The 14,409-nt window shown below is 38.0% G+C and overlaps 3 protein-coding genes across 4 annotated transcripts; 1 reads left to right on the top strand and 2 right to left on the bottom strand.

The window, feature by feature from the left end:
- Positions 1-153: 153 nt before the first annotated feature.
- Positions 154-2,753, top strand: Serrs-m (Seryl-tRNA synthetase, mitochondrial). Its single transcript, XM_072907110.1, has 4 exons — positions 154-563; positions 652-1,382; positions 1,473-1,640; positions 1,732-2,753. The coding sequence occupies exons 1-4, from the start codon at positions 495-497 to the stop codon at positions 2,060-2,062; spliced, it is 1,299 nt and encodes a 432-aa protein (XP_072763211.1). The 5' UTR covers positions 154-494; the 3' UTR covers positions 2,063-2,753.
- On the bottom strand, positions 2,218-5,308 carry Kra (basic leucine zipper and W2 domain-containing protein kra). 2 transcript variants are annotated; one of them, XM_072907118.1, is made up of 8 exons: positions 5,155-5,308; positions 4,526-4,597; positions 4,158-4,438; positions 3,760-4,064; positions 3,408-3,651; positions 3,048-3,267; positions 2,749-2,910; positions 2,218-2,669 (listed from the first exon to the last, which is right to left on the bottom strand). In XM_072907118.1, exons 2-7 carry the CDS (start codon positions 4,584-4,586, stop codon positions 2,759-2,761), a joined length of 1,263 nt encoding a protein of 420 aa, XP_072763219.1. In that variant the 5' UTR covers positions 4,587-4,597; positions 5,155-5,308; the 3' UTR covers positions 2,218-2,669; positions 2,749-2,758. The 2 variants fall into 2 exon arrangements, with proteins under 2 accessions (XP_072763219.1, XP_072763224.1); XM_072907123.1 differs by lacking the exon at positions 5,155-5,308 and adding an exon at positions 4,876-4,894.
- A 1,350-nt stretch (positions 5,309-6,658) lies between these two features.
- L(3)72ab (U5 small nuclear ribonucleoprotein l(3)72Ab) lies at positions 6,659-14,175 on the bottom strand. The gene is made up of 6 exons (XM_072910756.1): positions 14,100-14,175; positions 13,743-13,906; positions 12,923-13,442; positions 12,597-12,843; positions 12,161-12,488; positions 6,659-12,063 (listed from the first exon to the last, which is right to left on the bottom strand). Exons 1-6 carry the CDS (start codon positions 14,142-14,144, stop codon positions 6,966-6,968), a joined length of 6,402 nt encoding a protein of 2,133 aa, XP_072766857.1. The 5' UTR covers positions 14,145-14,175; the 3' UTR covers positions 6,659-6,965.
- Positions 14,176-14,409: the final 234 nt, after the last annotated feature.

Genomic DNA, 14,409 nt, shown 5'->3' with positions numbered 1-14,409 from the left:
CGTAAAGAATTGACCAATCACAGTTGTAGGTGTAGTAAGCCTTAAGCTGTGAAAAATTAACCAATCACATTTGAGTATTTTTCTCATATTCAACTCTTGATTGGTCAACTTGGTGGTTATCCTAGGTATCTGACAATTGTATGAGTGTCCGATCGAACATGTGCGCAATTGGGACGATCCTACACCATTGTAGATCCAGCCTTAACTTTTACTCACAAAAACTGTTATAAATTAATGCGATTATAATTGTAATAATTGAATAAACGTTATTACGTGAGCTTGCATAAAAATAGTGAAAATTCAAATATCAAATAGGCATGTAAAAAAATTTAAATAAATATATACATTTTTTGTTAACATATTACATCTTTCATTGTTTGCGTAACGAGCATACTTTTCAAGTTATAAACTTTCCAAGTGTTAATGAATTTATTTTTATTATCTGACATATTTTAGAAGATAATATAAATAAATACATTCTTTTTTTATACAAAATGAAATTTAAGCTTGAAAAGTGTCTCAAGCAATTTTGTAGACTCCGATCTTCTTGGCTATACACATTGGTACGTAATGCTGTGCATCATTATTTGCGTAATTATCTTCTATTTTTATACAAATAATTTATTTTAATAATATTGATGCTTGTAACAGCCTGCAGAAACATCAGGAAAAAACGTGGCCAACGAGAAATTATGCCTGCCTGAACCGGAATATGATACAGATTTTTTATGCAATGCTAAAAATCGTGATGCTATTTTGAATAATATCAAAAGAAGGAAGGATGTTGGCGATATCGATAAAGTTCTCGAATTTTCAAACAAGCCCGAGAAGCGAGAATTGTTCTTACAAGAATTAAGTAAAATACCAAACTGTACACATCCTGCAGTACTTGAATACGGCGATGTACCAAAGCTTTTGAAACAATGTGGCGAAAAAGTAAAATTCGATTTTCAACCTGAAGAATTTGCTGAGCTTGCCGCTAATCTAAAAGCAATAAGAACGCAAATTCTAGGTCCTATTGCTGGACAGAGGAGTTATATACTTTTGGGCGATTTGGCAGAATTGGAAGAGGCACTAATTCAGTATACTATTGGGAAATTGATGAAGTATGGATTTAAGCTAATATCAGTTCCTGATATTATTCAACCTTCAATTATCGAGAGATGTGGTTTAATAGTGGGTGATGAACGAACTCTTGTATACAATTTGGATCTTTGTCATGGCGATGACTATAGTCTGTCTGGGACTGCAGAAATGTCGTTAGCTGGAAAGCTGATGAATACTACATTCTCTTGTGATAATTTACCACTGAAACTAGTCGCTGTTAGTCGATGTTATCGTGCCGAGGGTTCAAGTTCACTCGATGAAAGAGGAATATATAGGTAATGGATAATATTATTAAGGTATAAAAATATATTTTAAAAAATTATAAAGTTGATTTTATCCTTTAATTTCATCACGTTTAAACACAGAGTTCATCAGTTCACCAAAGTGGAAATGTTTGTCTGTTCCGAGCCGTGTCAATCTGAGAAAATATTTCAAGATCTTCAAGACATACAAGAGGAATTGTTCTCTTCATTAGGATTACATTTTCAAATAATGGATATGCCTCCAACTGATCTCGGTTCACCAGCTTATAGGTACAGTAATTATATTTCATTTATGTTTAGTCTGCACTTTTTTACATATGCAAACGCAATATTTTCCTTGTTTTTCCTCTTCTTTTTTCAGAAAATGTGATATGGAAGGCTGGATGCCTGGAAGAAAATTGTACGGTGAATTATCTAGTTGTAGTAATTGCACAGATTATCAATCTAGACGTCTCAACATTAAATATAGAACCAAAGAGGGTAACATAGTTCACGTGCATACATTGAATGGAACTGCGTGTGCAATACCTCGCATGCTAATCGCGTTATGCGAGACTTATCAAACAAAACATCACCGAATTACTGTGCCAGAGAAATTGGTGCCTTTAATGAAGGGTAAAACACTTATTAAGAAACAATCAATAGCACCCATGAGACATTATAAGTATAAACAAAGATTAAGTCCAAAATAAATTTACAATAAATATCCTAATAAGTAATTATCCGGAATTCAATCTATAGAAGAAAAATTTAAAGAATTTGTTCATTCTATTATGAAAGGAAGTTAGGAATTACTAAAAGAGAAAGAGAGAGAGAGAGAGAAAGAGAAAGAGAAAGAGATCGAATATTAAACACCACCTGTCAGTATATATTTTCTATAAACTAGTACATTATTATATACAAAGAAAGACAGGGATCCGAAAATTGTACGTACACAGGGATAAAGATTTTTTTCTTTTCTTATAATTTTTGTTCTGTATATATTTTGTAGTGGAGTTTATAAAAATGTAACACAAAATATTTTTTCTTAAAGTAATACAATTCAAAGACATTGTAAATTTACAGTTCCTTAACACTGATCGGATGTATTGGTATTGGAGTTTTTATTGACAATAATTTTTAAAAATTTTCTATTCTTTCGAATACCTGATCCGTCATGGTGTACCTAACATTGACTTAAGTCTTATTTTTATTTTGTATATTTTCAATGGAGTCCATGTCTTTTCTAATTGATATTGAATTGTTCTTGAAATTTTGGGACCGTCATTTTTCATCAATGGCTGGCAATGATGTGTTTTTCTGTAAAGGAAAATATTTTAGAACATAGTAGCTATATAATGTACATATTTCACATAGCTTTATATAATAAATAATTTACTTGAATATATTTAATCTTCTTCCTCTCCTGATCCCGATTCCTCTTCAGCACTCTGTAGCCACTCTACAAATTTTTTCATTTGGTCTAAAAAGAGCATTTTTCCTTTAACTGAATGACCCTCCTTATACCACTTTAATATTACTTCTTCTGATACAACATCCGCTGAAATTTAAACAATTGATTAAATTTATATGTAAAATATTAAAGTTATGCATACACATGCATACATATACATAAATATAATACATTATGTTTAATTTTAGACTATTTTGTATATAATACATTGCATAATAACATACTTTTATAAAAGAGTAAAACAATCTTCTGGAAGACTTTCATAAAGTTCATGTTCTCATAACAGAACTCCTGGACCTTGAGGATAAGTGCGAGCTCAGATCTGGCAGTGGTTGTAAAAGCACCGAACAATGAAGTATAAACTTTTAGATGTTTCAGCGCTTGTTCAGCAACTAACTCTTCTTTCTTGTTCCATTCAGCTTGACCCATTACAACAACCCAAATCTATAGATGTAGAATATTGATTATTATCTTTAAAGGTTTTTCCCTCTTTTTTTTTTTTCTCATAAAAAGTTTTAATGGAGCATATATATATATATATATATATATATATATATATAAAAGAAACAGAAAAGAAACATTACCAATCCAATCACTTCGTGTTCGGGAATACAACTTCTTTGTGCCATTTCTTTGAGATCTAATGTTATATCTTTCATTGGCCTATTTTCTGCTAAATCGTCCAAAAGAAGTTGTTGCAAATCTCGTTTGGCTTCCTGACTTGCCTGAGCCTTGTGTAATTTTACAATATCTGCCAGTCCTACTGCTTCAAATACAGACCGAAAATGCTCTTCTGTTCGTTTATTTGGTGGTACAAATTCCATCAACCTGTAATATACACAGAAAAAGAATTGTGTTAACAAGGAAGATGGTAATTCATACAATTACATCTTATAATGATATAACAAATATGAATACACTATATTTTAATTTTACCTTCCCTCAATGCCTCCTTTTTTCAGAGCTGTCATTAAACTAGATAAACCCTTCTCCTGTTTCCAAGTAACAAAGACTTCCAATAGAAAGTCTAATGCCAGGTTGTCTTTAACAAGGTGCTCGTTGATCAAAACTGAGAGAACTGTGGGTGGCACAGAACCATTCGAGATCCATAGCGCTGTCATTCTAGCCAGCTTAATCCTTTCTTTAGGTGAAAATCCCTTCATAAAGACCAATACTTTCTTCATTTCCTCTTCAAACATTTTTTCCAGATATTTGTAACGTCGCATGAGTTTAATAAAGACCTGTATATTTAAACACATTTGTTATTCGAGTTGAATATTTGAAAAAAATATGATTTTAAAGTAATTTAAATGTTCAATTTTTTTAGCTTGTACCTGTTCGAAATTCCGCATAGACTCCATGTCCTCTGGTTGCTCAAAAACACATGCACTAGTCTTGACTGGTTTGTCTCCATCTTGAGCAATGGAACCACCAGGAACTAAAAGGCCTCCAGCTATCATGATATCAAACAGTGCTTCCCCATATCGACGATAATCTAACTTGGAACCAGCCGCATCCAGAAATTTAGAAATTGCTTCTAAGTCGTTACCAGCTTTTTCCAAGCCAAGTAACACCGCATCCCGAAATCCAGTTGGATCATATTTTTCTCTTTCATCTGCAAATCATTTTATTTTCTTTTTATTTTTAATACTTTGAGAATTAAAAATTGTTTTCCACATAATAAAATCACATTTATCTATACCTCTTTTTCTGGTCTTTATGCGTTGACCTGATAGTATTGGTTTTTCTATTTTTTGACTCATACAATACCTTTCTGAAAAATAAATTAAAAAAAGAAAAATCAATAATTATATACACTACTATCTTTTCAGGAAGATTAAATTGCGAAAAGTTGTGAAATCAACGGAAATTCAATAGGGGGAAAAAAAAAAAAAAAAAAAAAAAAAAAAAGTGCGAACAAATTCCATCTCGTATGATATTACAATGAGATTTGTTACATTTGATAATCTCTACTAATACAATCGTGCGAAAATACGAAGAGCCGAGGGAAGTGTGTGGGCAAGTTGATCACGTTGCGTTCCAACACTTGACCTTAAAACTGTTGAGCGTGATTTTTGACAAATGGCGGCGTCAGGAATCGGCCGCTATTATCGGGCACAGTACGGTTACATGTGACGTACAAGGCCGGCGGATTACGTACGTAACGCCAACGGCTGATTCAGAGGTTAAGATCGCGCGCGATGCATGTCCACGATGATGGCCGAGGCCATTAAAATATTCGCGAAAAAGCCCGGCAAAGCGCGCGCCAATTGCGCCAATTTCGCCAATTTCGCCACGTCGCTCATCTCTTTTGTCCGATGCGTTACTTACTTTGACTCACGTATAAACCGCAGAACAACTTCTACCACGAGCCTGACGTGATCTCGACGTGGAATATCACAAAGAGAACTCTTGAGGTCAGCGTAACCGAAGAGGATCGGATGGAGGAGAAGCAACGGTCGACGAACTGTAGAATAGACGGGAAACCGGCTGACGGATTTTTATATGCGCCGTATCGCGGAAGAAAGGAGAAAATTATCCCATGATTCAAGCGATTTCACGATTTTGATTGGTTGCGTGAGCCAGTAGCGATAAAAGCTTCCTAGTAAGAAAATGAATAGGTAGACAAGCAATTGGCTATCAAATAGAGAATTTTTGAAATTTAGAAAATTTTTCTGCATACGTTTTGTTGAAAAATTCTCAATAAATTACGTTTCAACTACGGTGCTCTTTACATTTTAGAATAAATAGTTGTATAGCACAAAATTTTTGTCGGTTTTTATTGATTGATTGTTGGATAATCGAAAATTTTGACAAAGACAACCGTATATAATATCATAGACTTCCATATATTACTAGACTACTAATTTTCTAAATTTTCCTTGTATAAAATATTTTCAAAAAGCATTTTAAAATATTATTTTATAACTTATTTTACACATGTATTATACAGGGTGTCCCGTGAAGATTGAATCAACGTTCACGAGCAGGTAGAGCGCATTAAACTCAACAGAAAAGTCCTTTACCATTTTGCGATTTTCACAATAATTATTAAAATATTAATTAAAAATGCTCTGCGAATGAGCGCGCGCTTTTCGCCAATCTTTTTTAATTAATATTTCAATAAATATTGCAAAAAATGTAAAATGGTAAAGGACTTTTCTGTTCAGTTTAATGCGCTCTACCTTCTCACGAACGTTGATTCAATCTTTACGGGACACCTTGTATATATGGGACATAGGAGTGTCTTCCACACATGTATGTAGTACATACGTGTTCGTGACGCGTGTATGTACATACATACACATACCTTAAGCCCGTATCAGACTACGCATTGAAGATTGAAATTTGACCAATCAGGACAAAGCAGTTTTAGTTCCTAACTAAAGCGTGTTCTATATCTAATATTTAAAGTCACTAGATTTATAAATCTAGTGACTATGGTTGTACCATAAAATTGTAACCAAACTAACCAATCATAATTAAACCTTATTACATTGAAAATGTTTAAATGTGATTGGCGCGGTCTAAAATTTCTTTGTCCTGATTGGTCAAAGGTTTTAATTGTCAATCTTGAATTTTTATCTTCAATGTACATAGTGTGATACATATATGGATTTTACGATTACGACTATGCATTCCAAATATGGACTGATGATACTGAAGTGAAACTGTGAATATAAAATATATCGTATATATTTCGATTTCTTCTTGATGAAGTAGAACAGATACAAATAGATACTGATTATAACATTAGATTATTTCGGAAAATTTAAGTGCAAAAAACTTGATACACAAAATAAGAATATATATTAAGAAATAACACACAATTATATCGCTCTTCATTTTAAATATAAATTTTATTCTTAATTCTTATCTAAGACAATTCCTATCAATAATTACTGAAATAATAACACTTAGTGTGTATTTATTACTTATACTAAATCATCACTACTTTTAAATTCTTACCGAATTCTACACGCTTTCTTTTCATAATTACTCCATTTATTTTAACTATTAATTAAAAGAAATAATCTGATTGATATCGGATGGTAATATCGGAATATTTGACAAATATATGCTTTGCACGAGAAAATGAGGAATATGAAACATATATTAAAGAATATTGAATTTTAAATGCTTCAATCAGAATCGGAAGCGGAACTAGCATCCGATTCATATTCGCCGACACTGATGGTAAACTTGTATTCCTGATCGCAGCCAAGATAAGCATCACTCATAAAGTATAGAGTGTAGGAATGCTGACCAGGTGCCGGGGCGACGAAGTCCAGCTTGATCTTCGCCTTTTGCTGCAACGTTAGCCGCTTGATAGATAGTAACGAGTTGCTCTTCGGGTCGCCGATCACCACCCACCAGCCCTCCTCGCGTTTCTGTGGGAAGAATGGCGCGACCACTGGTCCGGTGACCTCGTCCTCTCGTTCCAACTGCACGATCACATTTACCGTACCGCCGCTGCGCAACTTATCCTTATCTTGTACTTCGTACGACATCTCGATGTTGGGATAACGATTACAGAACTTGGCGACATCCGCCATTTGCGCGTCCGTTAATTGCAATAGTCGATTCCGATCGTCGTCCTCGAGTTCCATCACGTCGAACACCGTTTCAACGCCCTTGTCGGTGCAGCGTTTTATAGTCTCCGCTGTGAAGTGCGGCAGCTGTTTCAAATAAGAGTCTTTGGACCACATTGCCTGCGTCACCATCTGTGCTAATTCCATAGCGGCGACGGCGGGCGCTAACCATCCGGAAGAGCTTAGCACGTCGACGCAAGCTTGTATCAGTCTTACGGCCTTACCCAGCACCAATTCGGTATCCTTTTGCAACTCTGGGCCCAGCTGTATCCTCGACAAATGAGCCTGCAACAATAATTGCGCCTTCACGTGAGGATCGGCCATTCTGGTGGCTTGTGGTGCATGAGGTAGACGTGCGGCTAAACTTCTCAATAAATTTTCTTCCCTCTGTCGCACCGGAACGCTCTCGTACTCGGCGGCTGCTGAAATAATTTCTAATAAGCCTCTAATCTTTGTCTTATTGTTGAGAGACAGACTAAACAATTCGATAGTGGCGTAATTGATGTAATAGTAGGCGGCGATCATTCCTAGATTGAGCGGCAAAGTGTCCATCTCGTCCTCCACGGCCACGCACTTGGCTTGCTCAAGATCGGTCAATGTACTCTCGACTAGCTCGGACAGATGATCCGAGAGATGCCGGTGCGTAACACCCTGCAAACCGTAATAATTTGGATTCTGAGTAAGTCGTCGATACAGGAAGGTCCACGTGAGGTAATCGACTGCGTCTTGTTTGTTCTCAATCGTCTTTGTCACAATCTCTGCGTTGAAGTGATCGTGTAATCGGCGATCCAAATGACTCTCCACTGGTAACGGTTCGTTTAAAAACTTTTTGAAGAAATCTTTCTTCGAGCTCTGACAAAGGAGGACGCACTTGGCATCCTCATCTTCCAGCGGACGGTTAGCTCGCGCCACCATCTGCAAAACGTCCGTGATCGGGTAATCCTCGTAGGCGTGTGTTTTGCCGTTGTAGCACTGTGTATCCATGACCACAACCAAGTGAGAATTGATGGATAAACCCCAGCAGAGATCTCTCGTAGCGACTGCCACCTGAATAGCACCACTGTCGAACAATCGTTCGACCAAACGACGATCATCCGTTGATAAACCTTCGTGAAGATAAGCCACACCTTGCGACAGAGTCTCCTTCAACGTTTGATCGACCATCCGATCGAGGAACGGTTTAATGTCGGCCTCTTCTGCGTGGAAAAACTTTGACGGTTGACCTTCGGCTGCCGTGAACGTTAACAAGTCAATAGCCGTTAATCTCGCTTGTCGACGAGTAGGCACGAATATGATTACCGGCTTATGCGCAGCATGCCGAAGGATTGCATTATATACTGGTTTCGCCATAGCGGCCAATCTCGATGCGTTGTGAGTGACGTTTATACCTTGGACATGAAGCTCTAGTGGCACTGGTCGCACGGAGGGATGGAAATTAAAAGTAGCCGCTGCTGGTGCACCTAACCATTGAGCGGCGTCTTTGGCGTCGGCCAATGAGGCCGACAACGCTATTATTCTGGTGGGCTTGTCGAGCTGTGAGGAGATGTAACGTGCTCGCGAGCACGCGACTTCCAGCACAGGGCCTTCCTCGCCACCAATCAACTGCAACTCGTCCACGATAAATAATTGGATGTTCTGCACATTCTTCCGTTGTTTCCATCTTCGTGACAACACGTCCCATTTGTCCGCTGTGGTGATAATAATCTGTCCCTTGGCCAGTAACTTTAAATCCGTTCCCGTTTCTCCCGTTAGAAGGACGACTTTCCTACCTAGCTGTTGGCTGAATTTCTTTGCCCAATCATCGTAGACCAATTCTGCCAATGCTTCTTTACTCACCATGTATACGCATCGACCTTCTGAGTTTTGCGTTAGCAATCTTAATACCGCAAATTCCGCGATGGTCGTTTTTCCTGAACCCGTAGGCGCTCCGACAAACACATTATCGTCAGAATTATAAACCGCATTGAACACTTGCGTTTGAATCGGATTAAACTGCGGAAATTCCGAATAGATATTTTCAAACTTTGCGTTTCTTAACGCTGTGATTGGTAGCGCTTGTAGATCCAATAATTCTGTGGGTGGTAGATTCTTCTCGGGTAGTATCAAATGTCGAAAACTAACAGGCAATTGCGTCTCCGCGCCGATCCATCGGTCGGATACCATACGTAAAAAATATTGCGGCGGCAGAGGCTCAAAAACTGGCACAAAAAACTTGATTATATGTTCGTCGCCCGCGTATTTGGCCTTTAATAAAAAGTATTCATGATGCAGTATCACCTCGGAATCTACATCCTCGACCAGAATCCAAAATGCTTCCGACATACCGTGAATTTTCTCATCCCATTGGAAATCTGGCGTAATAGTTAGCACAACTCGCAGAGTGGAACGCGTGATGGGCTGAATATGTGTCGACAAACCGAGCTTCGGAAATTGGTGAACGTATTTGTGAATCGTCTTACCCAGTTTCGGTACACGGATCAATTCTCCGATTTCGTTGGGACCTAGATCGTACAGTCTCTCCCACGGGAAATTCTTCTTTTCGATCTTCTTTACAATCTCTTCTGGCATTTTACGGAATTGTCTGAGCGGCGACATAGACTGCCACATCCTTCGATCGATCATCTTGCACAGGGAGAGACATTTATCCGCCAATTGTGCCCAACCGCGAAACAGAACTATTTCAAAAATGGCTCGCATGAGACGCGAGGCGGATTGCGTCACAAACACCATGTCGGACATGAGAGCGAATCCCTCGAGTTTCAATTGCGAGATGTACGCTTGTAAGAGCACATTTACCTTCGCACTCGGTTCCTCGATGCTCTCTTTCACAGGTATTGGCACCCTCTCCATTAGCTTCTGTAACTCTAGCTTTTCCTCTTCTCTGACATTTATATTCTTAAATTCGCTCGACAACGAAAATACACGGAATAATTCTATCTCGCTCAATGTACGTTTCAGCAGCTGATTGTACGTAGACATCGTATCATGAGTGCAATAATAGTGAGACGCTATTCTGCCTAATTCGGTTGCCTGAAAATTGCCAGACTTGCGATCGTACTTGATTAAACCGCTGCGATCTAATCCGACTGCGGCCGAATGAATCAGATCGGCTCTATGGAGCTCTAATAAAGTATCTTGCTTCAACTTGTCGTGACTTATTCCATATAAATTCGGACAACGAAGCATTCTGATATAAAGATAAGTATAGCCAAGCCAGGTGACCGCATCCCTGATATTCTGGATTGTACCTAGCACTACCTCTGCATTTAACATGTCGGACATCTTGCTGATTAATTGGGATTCGATAGGTAGTTGTTGATTTAGAAGCGATAGATAATACTGTAATTCGCTGTGATTTGTGATAAGAATACCCTCGCCCTTGGTATCGTACTGAGGTCGACCAGCTCTTCCTAACATTTGTAGCACATCGAGAGCGCCCAGCTCTACCCACCTGCCTTTCTCCGGATTATAAACCTGAGTTCCCTTAATGATGACTGTATGAGCCGGCAAATTTACACCCCAGGCTAAAGTCGCGGTAGATACGAGAACTTGTATGTGTCTATCGGCGAAGAGATCTTCCACCAATGTGCGATCTACTCGAGTCATACCAGCGTGATGAATCGCGAATCCGTACGGCAACAAATCCTTAAGTTCTTGATTCTTTACTTGCTCCGCTTCCGTTCTTAAAACTTCCATCGATGCAGAACCCTCTCTAAGAAATTTACCCAGACTGTCTTTCGCCAGGCACATATCTCTAATAGCGCGTGCCGTTTTTCCAGTTTCCTTGCGCGAGTGCACGAATATCAAAACCTGATTTTTGCCAGCGTGGTCTGTCGTTTTCTCATAAACGATCTCGTTCATCACCTGGAAGCGTTTTAGCGCTTTCTTCTCGGTGACACCGATATACTGCTGTTCAAGAGCCACAGGCCGGAAACTGTTGTCAAAATAGAATAATCCTGACTCTGGTTTAATACGCAAAAATGCTGCGACATCTTGATAATTAGGTAACGTAGCCGATAGACCGACAAGTCGCACATCCTCTTGAGTAGTCTCGATATTTCGTATTGTTCTCGCAACCAATGCTTCTAGAACAGGACCTCTCTCGTCATGTAACAAGTGAATCTCGTCGATAATGATTAACCGTACGAGTGATGTAAACGTTTTCTCACCACCCTTCCTCGTTATGATGTCCCACTTTTCCGGGGTACATACTATTACTTGGGTGGCAGCGATTTGCTCTCGTGTTAACTGATGGTCGCCTGTCAACTCGGAGATGGTCAGATTGTACGTTGACAATCGCTTGCGAAAATTGCCAACCATTTCCTGTACCAACGAACGCATCGGAGCAACGTAAATCACCTTGAACTCATCTGCGTTAATTGTACCATCGGCGTTTATATGCTTTCCGATCTCTCGCATCATGCATAATAAAGCTACATTGGTTTTACCCGCTCCTGTTGGAGCGCATAGCAGTAGATTCTCGTCGCTTTCCAATGCCGTCTGATACAAACGGCTTTGTATGCGATTCAATGTCTTGAAACCTTCAAAAGCGGGTTGCACGTATTTCGGCAACTGTTCGATCGGGTGTAAGTTCTCGTTTTCCTCAAACAGTTTCGGCTTCAAGGCAGGAACGTGAACTTCTTCATATCTAAGTATTTGTAACAAATTGAATATTAATACAAATGATTAAGATGACAAGTTTTGAAGAGAAAAAATATTTTTTTATAAAATATTTATATATTTACCCTTTCCGCTGTTTTCGATAACTACCATCAGGCAGCTGGCAACGTTTGTTCGCCATAAAGTGACTTCCCTGAGCGAATGTCAGATCCTCCAAATCTATCAAATTTCTTGTACCTTGAACCTGTCCCCCAGGCCCCCCTGTGTCTTCATTCTCTTCCCGTCTCTTACGTTGTGATCTCGCTTCCATTGTTTCGTCAGCATCGTCTTCACCTTTACCAGTGTCCAATTGTCGTAAAATTTTCGCCAGTACTGGGTCATCATTCATCTTGTTACGAATTTTTTGTCTCTCTGATTCAGACTGCGATGAGGCCAACATTGTACAGTATGCAACTGTAAATTTCCCCAATAAAGTTAATTTAAAAAAAAAATTATTAGAGAAAAATTAAAAATTACACAAATGCATGTTTTTTTTATCAAATATACGCAATTTTTACTTACCTGTATGCCTATACTTTTTAAGCTGTTTAATAAAGTCGAAGCAATCGTAGCCCAACAGCAGCACAAGTTGATTTTCGCATTCGCGATCATCCGCAGCATCCTTTAAAACGGCTAGTACCTCTGCTGCTCTTGCTTGTGAAACCATAGCATCATCATATATTCTGCTTAACCTTCTTTGTAACCAATATGCATCTATGTCTAATGGATGTAATGGTTTTTCTTTCTTCATTTCTTCCGTACCTCCCAACTATAAAAGTATAGCTATGTTAGAGGCAAACATTTTCTTTGAGCTGACTGCTGTTAATAATAATCAAGCAAATACTTACATTTTCTGCATGAATAGCTCTATCATCATTAGCTTCTTCACCTTCATCCCCTTCATCATCATTCTCTCTGACTTCTCCATACACATCTTCGTCATCTTCTTCGCTGCTCTCTTCAAACTGTACATTAATTCCATATGTTTCATCGATATTTTCATCGTTTGTCGTGCTTTTTTCATCACTGCCAAAGTCTGTGATTTTTTTCCCAAGGTTGACAAGCAGGGCAAATCTTTCTTCCGCTAATAAACCAAGTAAAAGTTCCGTTTCCTTCTTCTTCTCTTTTTCTTTAAGCCGATCATTCTTCAACACAGCCAGTACTTCATCAGCTGCACCACAAAGGATATCGCGTGGTTGATCACCTAAAGCTTCTTGTATAAAACTGAGTAATACTTCATAAGTCTGACGTGTCTCTTGTGTTTTTGGACGATATACAATACCAACCATTTCATCCACACCTTCGGACAATAATGTTGCTCCTTTCATACGTGCAAAGTCATACTGTGCTTCATCACGTTTTTGACGCCTAAAAGAATATATTAAATATTAGCTTTAATACAATCATAAACTATAAAATTATTGAGTCATGGTAAACATTTTTCAAACACTATAAAAATACATGGATTATTCTGTTGATGTAAGAAATGCAGTCAGACCTCTTATCCTACGACATTTTCGGTCCGGAATCTTCCCCTTAACCTCTGATTCTACGACAAAAATTTGAAAGTGGGAGTATAATTCCCCTTTCGCGGTCGTAGCATGAGAGGATTTTTTGTCGTACGATAAGAAGTCCGACTGTATTAGATTGCATTGATGATAAACCTACTTGACTTTTCTCTCTTCTGCTTTCCCTGGTTTGGTACGCTGGGCTCTGTCGCCCATGCGTGTACCATCCAATTTTCCCACAAGGGACATAACTTCGCCAGTAGCTTCATCTCGACTACGTCTTTCTATTAATCGGACGTCAGCTTGTAAAACAAGATTAGAGTTCTGCAAGTAATAATTATTATTATATTAAGCAATGTAAAGCAATATCACATGCTAGAGAGGCAGTATTCAAAACACACTGTATAAGATTATAAATTATATTTAAAGATAAAATATATATATATAAATTTTAGAGATAATTATTATAATATGTTATTAAAATGGAAAGTAAATGACAAAAATAATAAATACAAACCGCTTTATATTCGTATTGTAATTGACGAGCCGCAGCATCCGCCATGATTGCTCGCTTCTATTACACGATCATTAACTACTTGATTAAACCAAGAGAGCTTTCCCAGTTCCCGCTGAGAATTTTCGAACACAGGCATTTTAGGCCGGATTTACAATAAGCCTTAAAGCCCGTATCACACTACGAATTGAAAATTGAAGATTAAAGATTAGAATTTGACTAATCAGAATAAAGGGAACTAAAATTACTTTGTCTTAATTGGTTAAATTTCAAACTTTAATCTTTAATCTCATTTTTAATGCATAGTCTGATA

The sequence above is a fragment of the Anoplolepis gracilipes genome, chromosome 2, assembly GCF_047496725.1.
Source record: "Anoplolepis gracilipes chromosome 2, ASM4749672v1, whole genome shotgun sequence".
Taxonomy (NCBI): Eukaryota; Metazoa; Arthropoda; class Insecta; order Hymenoptera; family Formicidae; genus Anoplolepis; species Anoplolepis gracilipes.
Note: the sequence above shows the minus strand (reverse complement) of the source record. Positions and strands in the feature narration are given on the sequence as shown.